This window comes from Sander lucioperca, chromosome 6 (assembly GCF_008315115.2).
Source record: "Sander lucioperca isolate FBNREF2018 chromosome 6, SLUC_FBN_1.2, whole genome shotgun sequence".
Taxonomy (NCBI): Eukaryota; Metazoa; Chordata; class Actinopteri; order Perciformes; family Percidae; genus Sander; species Sander lucioperca.
The window spans coordinates 3355214-3368761 of NC_050178.1; the positions used below are offsets into that span (position 1 = coordinate 3355214).

General features: G+C 41.2%; 2 protein-coding genes across 7 annotated transcripts in view; one reads left to right on the forward strand and one right to left on the reverse strand.

Annotated features, from left to right (window-relative positions):
* Window positions 1–672: 672 nt before the first annotated feature.
* LOC116041594 lies at window positions 673–11932 on the forward strand. Of its 3 annotated transcripts, none has more exons than XM_031287567.1 (10): window positions 673–735; window positions 976–1002; window positions 1206–1502; window positions 3172–3480; window positions 4862–4921; window positions 5019–5078; window positions 5180–5254; window positions 10146–10244; window positions 11212–11255; window positions 11339–11932. In XM_031287567.1, exons 1-10 carry the CDS (start codon window positions 702–704, stop codon window positions 11429–11431), a joined length of 1098 nt encoding a protein of 365 aa, XP_031143427.1. In that variant the 5' UTR covers window positions 673–701; the 3' UTR covers window positions 11432–11932. The 3 variants fall into 3 exon arrangements, with proteins under 3 accessions (XP_031143427.1, XP_031143428.1, XP_031143429.1); XM_031287568.1 differs by having other exon boundaries at window positions 11215–11255; XM_031287569.1 differs by lacking the exon at window positions 5019–5078.
* A 99-nt stretch (window positions 11933–12031) lies between these two features.
* The window catches only part of cacna2d3 (calcium channel, voltage dependent, alpha2/delta subunit 3), a 35036-nt gene continuing 33519 nt past the window's right edge, over window positions 12032–13548 (reverse strand). For 3 of the 4 annotated variants that reach the window (XM_031287478.2, XM_036002615.1, XM_031287477.2), the window contains one exon: window positions 12032–12940. In XM_031287478.2, coding sequence (XP_031143338.1) covers window positions 12848–12940 — 93 coding nt within the window. In that variant the 3' untranslated portion in view covers window positions 12032–12847. The remainder of the gene's footprint in view (window positions 12941–13548) is intronic. The other variant, XM_036002614.1, reaches the window with a different exon arrangement.

The window sequence follows — 13548 nt, forward strand, 5'->3', positions numbered from 1 at the left end:
GTGAGTGAATGTCTTTTGTTATTCTGTTGCTTCCTGTAACCTTGTATAAAACCCTGACCAGAAAACTCCTTCTGGTCAGAGAGAAACTTACAGTTTCTTGTGAGCTTCTGTCTCCACTGCGCAGTGAATAAAAGTCATCTGAACTAGCCACTTTATTGGACCGGAAATAACTTTTTCTTCCACACATGTTTGTACTAAAGTGCTTTATACAAGAGGAGTGAAGTGAGTCATACATGTACACAAAGTCATATAACACACATACAAAGAAAACAATAAAAACGGATTACAAAACAAGATGCAACACAAGAATAACAATAAAAGGGAACACAGCAAAGAGAATAAATCGATAACAACTGTTTGCAAGAATATAAGTTTTAAGATGACTTTAATGAATTGAGCCAATGTTTACACTTGATTTTGTGTATCTATTCATATAGAAAAAGCAGAAACAGAGCTGATGTAGTGTATATCAACCAAGACATTGAAATTATGAAAACACGTACTCATCTTTCTTCAGCTGTGGGCTTCCAGTGTGGTCAATTCAATATAAATAAAACACATGTACTCTAAAAAGGTTGTTCTGTGAGTGCATTTCTGTAGCCTGTCTGTTATGGTTTCACACCTGATGCTAGCTGTGGTTTTCCTGAGAGCTAGACACACAACTATCTTCTCTCTGGACAGTCTTAGTATTCAGCTTCATCATGGCTGGACGCCTGCTGTTTGTCTTCCTCATGTGTAAGTAAAACCTTTTTTTCCTTCCTAATACAAACTAATGCAGGTTCACTCTAGCAAACATGACATTAATATGTAATGTCAGCCATCATCTATCAGCATGTTATACCACACTCATTTTTATCTTTTTAATGGCTAGTGATTATTATTATTATTATTATTATTATTATTATTATATTATTTAGTTATTATTATCACATCATTATCAAGTCTATTTACACTGTGAACACGTATTTCCAACAGATTCCTTTCATGAGGTTCAAGCACAAGGTCAGTCTCTGATCTATTATCTTTCATGTTTAGCTGTGCTGTTATCACTGTGTCTATTATAGAGTCTGGCTTTATTATAGTCTATTGGTAATTCAATGCTTGTATATACTTCTTCATTAAAATCACAATTTCTCAAGTATATTACGATGATAATGTAATTATTTATTAATTGATATAACATATGTTTACCTCTAAATTTTCAGCTCTTATACCACCTAAACTGACAGTGAATCCAGCGGTGATCACAGTGACAGAAACAGTCACACTGAACTGTCAGACTCCATCATCTGTTTCTGTGTCTCAGTGTTATTTCTACACTTTAAGTGGAGGAACGGTCAGAGTCCTCTCTTGTCTGCAGACACTGACAGGAACTGAGCTGCTGAAGATGTCGCATCGAAGTTTACCTACTGAGGTTCAAGTGAGGTGTTTTTACACTGTAAATGTTGGAGAGAAAAATTCTCAATCTCCAGACAGTGACACATCCTCCATCACCATACACAGTGAGTGAACACTGCGGCTATGGACATGTATCAGCACAAATAACAAAGTGGCTTTCAACGTGCATGTTGAGTTTTTTTAGAAAATGTTCAATTGGCATCCTCTATTATTATACATTTATCATCAGATTTTATTTTTGAAAATACATTACATTTACAGTTATTTGATCCAACATGTGCTTAATTTTCAGGTCTTCTTCCACCTAAATTGACAGTGAATCCACCAGTGATCACAGAGACTGACTCAGTCACACTCAACTGTCAGACTCCATCATCTGTTTCTGTGTCTCAGTGTTATTTCTACTCTTTAAGTAGAAGAACGGTCAACCTCGTCTCATGTCTGCAGACATTGACAGGAACTGAGCTGCTGAAGATGTCGCATCAAAGTTTACATGCTGAGGTTGAAGTGAAATGTTACTACACTGTAAAGGTTGGAGAGAAAAATTCTCAATCTCCATACAGTGACACATCCTCCATCACCATACACAGTGAGTGAACACTGCAGCTATGGACATGTATCAGCACAAACAACAAAGTGGCTTTCAACGTGAATGTTGAGTTTTTTAGAAAATGTTCAATGGGCATCCTCTATCATTATACATTTATCATCAGATTTTATTTTGGAAAATACATTACATTTACAGTTATTTAATCCAACATGTGCTTACTTTTCAGCTCTTCTTCCACCTAAACTGACAGTGAATCCACCAGTGATCACAGAGACCGACTCAGTCACACTGAACTGTCAGACTCCATCATCTGTTTCTGTGTCTCAGTGTTATTTCCACACTGGAGGAACGGTCGACGTCTTCTCATGTCTGCAGACACTGACAGGAACTGAGCTGCTGAAGATGGCAAATAAGAATTCATCTGCTGAGGTTGAAGTGAAATGTTACTACACTGTTAAGGTTGGAGAGAGAAATTCTCCATCTCCACGCAGTGACACATCCTCCATCACCATACACAGTGAGTGACTGCTGTTATCGTTCTTTTATATATTATCATATAGTGTATGATAACTCAGTGATGTGGTGTCAAATTTCAGGTGTTTTTAAGGAAAAAAAAAAAAAAATCCATTTCCATTAAATGTAATCAGTGGGATAAAATCTTACATTTAACATGTTAACAGTTTTGTCAGTTTTTTTTTACATTGACAGTAATACCACTTTGTTTACATTTCTGAATGTGCATTTGTTAAGCACCATTCAATTACATTGTGACTGTGAACTAAGATTGTAGTTTCTGTATTAATTGCCAAGGCATTTATCAGTAATACGGTTAACATGGGGAAAATGTGAAAAATTGCATTGCAGGTCGATTTAGGGTATGCACCCCTTAATTTTCTGCCTGTGCCCCTTACATTTTCAGTTAGTGGCTCAGTGCCCCTAGTAAGAAAAGTTATTCTGCAGCCCTGTGTAATCTTTTGAGGGTGGCAGTGCCTCAGTCCATAGGGACTTGGCTTGGGAACCGGAGGGTTGCCGTTTCAAGTCCTGGTACGGATCAAGTACAGAGTGTGGACTAGTAGGTGGAGAGGTGCCAGTTTGCCATTGAGCAAGGCACCAAACCCCCTATTGCTCTGGGCGTCTTTAATGGGCAGCTACACTTCTACAATACAGTGTATTTGATCACAGAATGGCACATTTTATTTAATGACTGCATTAATCTTTTGCAGGTCAAACACCACTGCTGTCTGTTCACCATTCTTATGGTGACGATGTTCTCTTCACCTGCTCTCTGCCTGGATCTGGTAATCCTGATACGAGATGTAACCTATACTTTGGAGAAGCAAGTCCAGTTCTAACAACAAACATCTCGAGGAAAAAGACCTCAAAGAAAGAGTCGTTCTGCCAGTTTACTGTCACAATTGATGCTTTGCTGAGTCGTCTACGTTTAGTTCAACAAAGAGATGCCAGCTGTGATTACAGTTTGGGAAGTGAACCCAACTCTTTGTCTCCTCGTAGTGATGGATACAGCTTGACTGGTAAGTCGGCAAAGACATCGACACACATCACATGTAATCACAGCTACATTTCAGTTTAATGTGTTTTAGACTGTGGTTCTATATTATAAAAGGATAACGTTTCAAAATAAGACAGCTGCAGGTAGTTTTTGTGTGTGTGTGTGTGTGTGTGTGTGTGTGTGTGTAAAATATGTATATGAACAATACAAAGCAATACAAAGTATGGTATTATTGGGAGTGTGTGAGTGTATTTTTTTTTTTTTAACTATTTGCATACTTTCACAAATATGTTATACAAACAGTGTTCGGCATCGTACTTAGAAAATATATAAAAATATATTAATTTCCATCCAATGAACATTACAACCTTACTTAATGACAACAACAAAAAAACTCAAGAAGAAAGGCACCTCCATACACAAAGAGAAAAATCAAAGTAAAAAATGAGACCAATACAAAAATACAGAAAATAAAATACAAAGACATGGTGAAATGGAATGTGGGTGATATTAACACATTTACTTGAAAAATTCTTGCTGTACATCAGCTATTTAAACACTTTTCTTATTATTAATAATTTGGATAGACTCAAAAAAATTCCGCAATTCAAGTCTGAAGTGAGTAAAAGCTGGCCGAGATTTAGAAAATGTAACTCTATGGCTATGAAATTTCCCTTGTAGAATTAATAGATTGACAATACTATGTATTGTTTTCTTTTTGTTATCATAACTAAGAATAACATTGTTTGCTTCCAATTTAATGTTGTGATTCTTTTGAATATTGAAATAGTTTTCAACTCCACAGAATACCGCCAATCCCAGAATAAATGTATAATAGTTTCTTCTTCAATTTTACAAAATTCCCATTTATTGTCCACAGCCACAAATCTTGAAACTAATTTGTTAGTGGGATCAATATTATGCAGTATTTTTGGAGTTATATTCCTTTTGCTGTAGAAATAATTCCTTATATGTTTATTGGTACATTTATGACTTTTATTCCATTAATAAAGGTCGGATCCAATTCTTGTCTCTCAGAGTGACACTTCATTAGTTGAAGTATTCCACTAGGTATAGCATTTGTTGCCGTTTGATATTCTTTGTGGGTGACAGGAAAGATTTTAGATCTAAGAAATTCCTCATAACTAAGAAGTTGAGCTTCATCATTTTGTAAGTCTGCAAGAAAAATAATATTCCTATCAACCCAGTGTTGTAAAGACTTTTTTTAAGTCTAAGAAACAGATTTAACAACCTCCATTCCCATTAAAATGCCACCTGTGGGCGATGATACAGGTTGTATCAGATTGTATGGTGTTGTATCACAGCAGGATTTCTACATTAATATTTATTTGTTTGTACACTCGGAAAATTTCTCAGCTGAAATCCATCTTCTCTTACTGTAGATATTGTGGAAAGAGAGTCAAGCATGACCCCGACAATGCCAACATTTAGTATGACCAAAGGTAGGACAGTTTATACATTAAGGTAGCAGTCCTGAATATTATTACATAGCAAATTAATATGAATTAGTTTGAACATTTTTGTGTTTTTATTTGTGAGGTCTGACTGTTAGCAGGCGTGGCGTTTCCACTCTGATGACTCCTGTAAAACGAATGTCAGGTAAAAAAATAACTCTTAATGAGTGTGACATTAGTTAAATACAAGTTATACGTGTTTCAATGTATTTAATATTTTGAAATGTACTTTTGTTGATTCACCAGGTCAAACTGTTGATATGCCAAGTAACACTGGTAGTTCCACCTCTACTTACCTAACACCAGTGAAACAAGCACCAGGTGATGGAATTATTCAGTTCAATGATTCAAACTAACTCTTTACAAAGTGTTCATACAATATATTCACATGTACACTCAATGTGTCTTTACAAAGCAAGTTATGGTTGCTGACTGGTTACTCAGATAGTGTGTGATAGATATGCAGTTACTTATGTGTATGTGAAGTAAGCCTTCCTATTGTGCAGATGTTAGCCAACATTGTTCAAGTAAAATAAAGTTATTAAGCAGTACATTAAAAACAATGTGCGGTGCTGCTTAATGTTTGTACCCCTAGTACAAAGGAAGAAAATATTATAATAGTTGTGATGTCAATATGTTTAGTGCCTGCAAGTAACAGATACTAGTACTCCTATGACTCCAGAATCTGGAGATAAAATAACAGGTACATTTTTATTATTGCCTCAAAACGCAACCTGCTTTGCTTTTCTGTGGATGTTTATTGCTGTGCACTTATGGTTGAGTGTTAGTATGCCTCGCACTAAACATAGCTCTTTACACAAATACAGGACCTTGTATTCTGATATTAACATATAAAACCTATTACAGTAATTTACTATCTAGTAGTATGTAACTTTCAAAGTTAACTTGAGTTGTGCATATTGCACACCCAAATCATATTAGAAATCAAATATTAGATGTGATGTCATTTGTGCAAAATGTTGAGAAATAGCTAACATTTTATATTTGACAAGTTGAATCACATGTCTTTAGTAGACACATTGCACACAAGGACGTAATACATTTTCAATTATTTATTGATGTTGCTATTGAGTTGTCCTCAACTTGAATTTAGTAATTAAATAATGTTTACAACCTAATTCATTCCGTAACAAATCAATATTTTGCAGGATTTCTACATTAATATTTATTTGTTTGTACAATCGGAAAATTTCTCAGCTGAAATCCATCTTCTCTTACTGTAGATATTGTGGAAAGAGAGTCAAGCATGACCCCGACAATGCCAACATTTAGTATGACCAAAGGTAGGACAGTTTATACATTAATTTAGCAGTCCTGAATATTATTACATAGCAATTTAATATGAATTAGTTTGAAAATCCATCCATCCATCTTCTTCCGCTTATCCGGTAACGGGTCGCGGGGGTAGCAGCTCCAGCAGGGGACCCCAAACTTCCCTTTCCCGAGCCACATTAACCAGCTCCGACTGGGGGATCCCGAGGCGTTCCCAGGCCAGGTTGGAGATATAATCCCTCCACCTAGTCCTGGGTCTTCCCCGAGGCCTCCTCCCAGCTGGACGTGCCTGGAAAACCTCCCTAGGGAGGCGCCCAGGGGGCATCCTTACCAGATGCCCGAACCACCTCAACTGGCTCCTTTCGATGGCTCTACTCCGAGCTCCTCACGGATGACTGAGCTTCTCACCCTATCTCTAAGGGAGACGCCAGCCACCCTCCTGAGGAAACCCATTTCGGCCGCTTGTACCCTGGATCTCGTTCTTTCGGTCATGACCCAGCCTTCATGACCATAGGTGAGGGTAGGAACGAAAACTGACCGGTAGATTGAGAGCTTTGCCTTCTGGCTCAGCTCTCTTTTCGTCACAACGGTGCGATAAATTGAGTGTAATACCGCACCCGCTGCGCCGATTCTCCGACCAATCTCCCGCTCCATTGTTCCCTCACTCGCGAACAAGACTCCAAGGTACTTGAACTCCTTCACTTGGGGTAAAGACTCATTCCCTACCTGGAGAAGGCACTCCATCGGTTTCCTGCTGAGAACCATGGCCTCAGATTTAGAGGTGCTGATCCTCATCCCAGCCGCTTCACACTCGGCTGCGAACCGATCCAGTGAGTGCTGAAGGTCACAGGCCGACGATGCCATCAGGACCACATCATCTGCAAAAAGCAGCGATGAGATCCCCAGCTCACCAAACTGCAACCCCTCTCCACCCCGACTACGCCTCGATATCCTGTCCATAAATACTACAAACAGGATTGGTGACAAAGCGCAGCCCTGGCGGAGGCCAACTCTCACCTGAAACGAGTCCGACTTACTGCCGAGAACCCGGACACAGCTCTCGCTTTGGTCGTACAGAGATTGGATGGCCCTGAGAAGGGACCCCCTCACCCCGTACTCCCGCAGCACCTCCCACAGTGTCTCCCGGGGGACCCGGTCATACGCCTTCTCCAGATCCACAAAGCACATGTAGACCGGTTGGGCATACTCCCAGGCTCCCTCCAGGATCCTTGCGAGAGTAAAGATCTGGTCCATTGTTCCACGACCAGGACGGAATCCGCATTGTTCCTCTTCAACCTGAGGTTCGACTATCGACCGAACCCTCCTTTCCAGCACCTTGGAGTAGACTTTACCGGGGAGGCTGAGAAGTGTGATACCCCTGTAATTGGCACACACCCTCTGGTCCCCCTTTTTGAAAAGGGGAACCACCACCCCGGTCTGCCACTCCTTAGGCACCGTCCCCGACTTCCACGCAATGTTGAAGAGGCGTGTCAACCAAGACAACCCCTCCACACCCAGAGCTTTAAGCATTTCTGGACGGATCTCATCAATCCCTGGGGCTTTGCCACTGTGGAGTTGTTTAACTACCTCAGCAACTTCCACCAGGGAAATTGACGACAATCCCCCATCATCCTCCAGCTCTGCCTCTACCATAGAGGGCGTATTAGTCGGATTTAGGAGTTCCTCAAAGTGCTCCTTCCACCGCCCTATTACCTCCTCAGTTGAGGTCAGCAGCGTCCCATCCTTACTGTACACAGCTTGGATGGTTCCCCGCTTCCCCCTTCTGAGGTGGCGAACGGTTTTCCAGAAGCACCTTGGTGCCGACCGAAAGTCCTTCTCCATGTCTTCTCCGAACTTCTCCCACACCCGCTGCTTTGCCTCTTTCACGGCAGAGGCTGCAGCCCTTCGGGCCCTTCGGTACCTTGCAACTGCCTCCGGAGTCCCCTGGGATAACATATCCCAGAAAGACTCCTTCTTCAGTCGGACGGCTTCCCTGACCACCGGTGTCCACCACGGTGTTCGTGGGTTGCCGCCCCTTGAGGCACCTAAGACCCTAAGACCACAGCTCCCCGCCGCAGCTTCAGCAATGGAAACTTTGAACATTGTCCACTCGGGTTCAATGCCCCCAGCCTCCACAGGGATGCACGAAAAGCTCCGCCGGAGGTGTGAGTTGAAAGTCTGTCGGACAGGGGCCTCCTCCAGACGTTCCCAGTTCACCCGCACTACCCGTTTGGGTTTACCAGGTCTGTCCAGAGTCTTCCCCCACCCTCTGACCCAACTCACCACCAGATGGTGATCAGTTGACAGCTCTGCCCCTCTCTTCACCCGAGTGTCCAAAACATACGGCCTCAGATCAGATGAAACGATTATAAAATCGATCATTGACCTTTGGCCTAGGGTGCTCTGGTACCAAGTACACTTATGAGCATCCCTATGTTCGAACATGGTGTTCGTTATAGACAATCCATGACTAGCACAGAAGTCCAACAACAAACAACCACTCTGGTTTAGATCAGGGAGGCCGTTCCTCCCAATCACGCCTCTCCATGTGTCTCCATCATTGCCCACGTGCGCGTTGAAGTCCCCCAGCAGAACTATGGAGTCCCCTACTGGAGCCCCATACAGGACTCCATTCAGGGTCTCCAAGAAGGCCGAATACTCCGAGCTCTTGTTTGGTGCATACGCACAAACAACAGTCAGAGTTTTCCCCCCCACAACCCGCAGGCGTAGGGAGGCGACCCTCTCGTCCACCGGGGTAAACTCCAACGTAGCGGCGCTCAGCCGGGGGCTTGTGAGTATCCCCACACCCGCCCGGCGCCTCACACCCTGGGCAACTCCGGAGAAGAAAAGAGTCCAACCCCTATCCAGGAGTATGGTTCCAGAACCGAGACTGTGCGTAGAGGTAAGCCCCACCAGATCCAACTGGTAGCGCTCCACCTCCCGCACAAGTTCCGGTTCCTTCCCCCACAGAGAGGTGACGTTCCACGTCCCCAGAGCCAGCGTCTGCTGCCCGGGTCTGGTCCGTCGAGGCCCCTGACCTTCACTGCCACCCATGTGGCAGCGCACCCGACCCCAGCGGTTCCTCCCACAGGTGGTGGGCCCATGGGTTGGAGAGAGAGGTGCCACGTAGCTTTTTCGGGCTGTGCCCGGCCGGGCTCCGTGGCAAACCCGGCCACCAGGCGCTTGCTGACGGGCCCTCCATCTGGGCCTGGCTCCAGACGGGGGCCCCGGGCTTTCTTCCTTTTGAAGTTAGTTTGAAAATGTTTGTTTTTATTTGTGACAAGTTGAATCACATGTCATTGGTAGACACATTGCACACAAGGACGTAATACATTTTCAATTATTTAAATTCTTGACATGTCCTCAACTTGAATTTAGTGATTAAATAATGTTTACAACCTAATTCATTCCGTAACAAAGCAATATTTTGCTTTCCATGTTAAAGGTGCTGTAGGTAGGATTGGGAAGATCCAGGACTTAGCCAAAAAATTTGAACATCAACAACTTCTCAGTCCCTCCCCCCCTTTCTGCTACAGCCCAAAACATTTTCCTAAGCCCCACCCCCCCACAAGGGAGAATGAATTCGTGTGCATGAGCATTGATTGACACGCAGTTAGACACCCCCCCTGCCCATGATTGGTGCATCTGAACAGGGAACTGTGGTGGTGGTGCCAGAGGAGCCAGGTCTTTTTTTTAAATGACCTGCTTCATGTAGTTCTACTGGAACATGTTCAGTTTCAGCAAATATGACAGAAAGTTAGTTTTATAAGTCTTACCTACTGCACCTTTAACTATTTGGTGTGCACTGGTATTGGTTGTTGAAACACTGTCATTATGCACAGAACATGTCTTCCTGCTGTTTGTTAATGTTGTGAGAAGCAAAACTGACTTGTTTATGGCTTCTATTGTTGCAAAGCAGAAACGTGGATATTGAAGTTTGTAGCAGTTGTGACTGGTTGTGGAGTCATTGTTGGCGTCATCTTGCTGGTTTCTGCAATTCTCTACAACAAAAAAACTGGTGAGAACGAGGTTGATTTGTTTGTCTAATACATATTAAGTCAAAATTAGTTTTTTTTTATATAGGGGTGCACATATGAATCTAAAACCCTCCCTATATATTTTTTTGTTTGTCTCTGATTATTAAATTATGTAAGCTCTATAAGTTGCATTTTCAAAATCATTGCATCTTAAGATTTATTCAGTTTGAGAGGGTTAAACAACTACTCAAAAGAAGCACCATAAAAGCTACCACATCAGTCAGAGACACTAGTCAAGGAATTGGCCATTTATTGCAAATGGTTATACAAAGGTTGTGCTCTTTAAAGAAAGCTCTCAAAGAATCCAGCAGCATTAAACTTAAATTAAATCTACAGTACCACGAATATAGCTCATAGCAGCAGCAGCAGCAGCAGCAGCAGCAGCAAATGTTATTGGAGTGAGTCTATCAGCAGAATATCAGTGAGAAGTGTCAGGTTATAATGGCTGTGCCACACAGCTGGTAAAGAAGCTACTGATGGTGAAACCGATGATGCCAGTCAGCTAATGTAAGAGCAGCCTCAGTGCTTTGTCTGAACTAACACGTTTTGGTTAAGATTGGCCACACAGTTGTCCTTTACACACATTGTTGGCTTGGATCAATCTTAAAACCCTTTTGCCATTTACAAGACATTTGGCGCAGCTCATTTTCTAACTTAAACAGAGTTTACGTAGCTCACAGCTACTAAAATAACTATTGTGTAACTCATCAGCTTGCACAGAACAAACACACAAGACCTGCATCTCAAACTGAAAGTAGTGCTGTGGAGATAGGTCTGGCAATGCGAGACTCAACTGAAAGTAAACCATGCATGTGGGAGACCACCACTGCACCGAGACAAAAATAACCTCCTTTGCTCGGGTCTAACACTCTTTTTCACATGTGAGCAAAATTGTACGCCACCCTTTGTGGGAAACAATCGTCTTACTTTGTGTGTCTTTCTTACCAGCAGGTTCTGAGGAAGTAAAAAGTCAAGACCCTCAAAACAAGAACGTAAGTCTGACATGAGAGGCATTTATAAATACATGTTCCATATATATTGATAGATGTTATAGTTCGTTCTTTTTTCCCCCCAGTTTGACACATACCATACGTACTACACCATCGCTGAAGAGTCAGCTGCATCAGCCCTGAAGGATATGGTGTACAGCACCGTGCAGACACACTGAAACAGTTTTATACTGTATAGAGAAAGAGAAGCAGACAACCTCAAAGACTAGAGAAATGTAAAAATGTAAACCTTGTGTTTAAAGTTGAGTGGTATATTCCAGACTAATGTTAAACAATTGTAATGTCTTTTTATCAGATCAACCAAATTGCTGTTTAAGACTGAACCAAACTTTTACAAAAGTTTCCAAGTTTTCCAGTTGGATGCACTTTTAAAGTTGAGGTTTATGATGTACAAAGCACAGCTTGGTTTCCAAACTGCATTTCAATTTAGCTTTATTTTAGATCAAGATTAAACATGCATTTAGTTTTACTCATATATAATATAATAACTAAAACGAAAGGTCACTCGTGTTTGTAATTGTTTTGTTTTCTAATGTGTTTTGTTTAATGTTGGTCATATTTTTTAACTTACTGATACTGTACACACTGTATGCCCACGGCCTCCCAATAATACCATAACTTGTAATGCTTTGTATTGTTCATTTACATATCTCACACACACACACACACACACACACACACACACACACACACACACACACACACACACACACACACACACACACAGAAATAACACAAGGGCTAAATAAAGAAAGGAAAATATTTCTTTCTGTTTATTCATCAGCTTTCTTAAACATGGGGTCAAGAGTATGTGGTAACCTTGACAAATTATGGCTGGTTATATCAGTGTAACATTCTGTGATCTTCATGCATCTTTAGCTCGTCTGAAATGTCTTCTGCTTTAAAACAAGGAAAAACTGGCAGATTAAAGCAAGTTCTAATTTTTCCGTTATCTCACAGCTATTTTACATGATCCGTATTATTACAGACACTAAAAACAATTAGTTACAAAATAAAATATTTGAAGAAAGAAAACTATGACGGCACTGTCAACTCTTTTTTAGCAATTTACTGCCAAAATATAGACTGCTCTGCATTCTTTTCACATATGACACAAGTGCATTTTACATTCTGCAGACTTTTACATTAGCCTTCATTTTTTTTTCACTCACAACAAAAAACATATGATTTCTTACAATACTATCACCCTTAGCACAAAATACCAGCAAAATACTTTGTTTTTACTGTTGACATACTGTATTTCTTTCTCTTATTTCAGCACTCATTCAGAACACTATGTCAAACTGTCAGTGGCGTAATCTGCAGTGTTCAGAGCAAAGTCACCAAGCACTCCCATAATTCTCATTTTCTTTTGCTGCACCACACCGCTTATGTTTTCTGCATTAATGGATGAGAGTCTCAGTGCTACAGATAGAGATTTTTTTTCTTAGTAGAGCGCTGCCTGTTGCAGAGGTATGAGCAAATTCATTTCTGATTGGCCATGTTCTCTATGTGTTTATAAGCATCTTCTCGTTGATTTAGTCCTTACTGATGTGCAGTTCTGCTGCTAATGGTCACCTGCTGATGGTCGCTGCTATCAGAGGGAGCAGAGCTGCTGTTAAAGGACTGGAGAGGCATGTTGCTGAACCACACTCCATGGCATTTTCCTGCAGAAGACACAGTCATGGGTGATACAGATGAAGCTGTTCAGGGTATGATGTTGAATGTTAACAGGGTGGATATACTGTACTGTATGATTTTTTTTCCGGCAAAGACAGTTAATAGATGTAAACGTTTGTTGTTGAACAAGGTGGGATTTCCGTAATGTTTCGTAGAGGTTGTAAACAAGCAAACAGTTAAGCTAATTTATCTAAACCACTTTATTTTGAGGTAAAAGCGAAAGGAAACACACCTGTAATATTGTTAATAATCCCTCATTGCAAAAGTAAACTGTGCACGTTTGGTACGGCTACAGTTGAAGCAGTAAGTTGGTCTGTAAACGCTGGTTGATCATTTTACCATTCACCTTCTTTTTTCATCCAAATAAGTTTGCTAACCTCAGGGTTTATTTAAAACCAGTACGACTGTCTGACTACTTGGCCTGTTGGACTTCTTTTTAACAATGGACCTTTTTCACAGCAGACATTTTGACTTGTCATAGTAGGAAAAGCACAGCTGAAATTGATAACCTTAACGATGGCTCAATTCCATCAAGTGTCCCAGTAAGCAATTTCAGTGAGTCAGCATGCACAATACCAGGGTCTCTCCTAAGTGG

Excerpts from the sequence above, each read along its gene's own strand:
- LOC116041594 (XM_031287567.1), top strand. The coding sequence starts at position 702 with ATGGCTGGACGCCTGCTGTTTGTCTTCCTCATGT. Across the intron at positions 1,503-3,171 it reads ATCCTCCATCACCATACACA|GTCAAACACCACTGCTGTCT; the intron begins GTGAGTGAACAC and ends AATCTTTTGCAG. Across the intron at positions 5,079-5,179 it reads TCCTGTAAAACGAATGTCAG|GTCAAACTGTTGATATGCCA; the intron begins GTAAAAAAATAA and ends TTGATTCACCAG.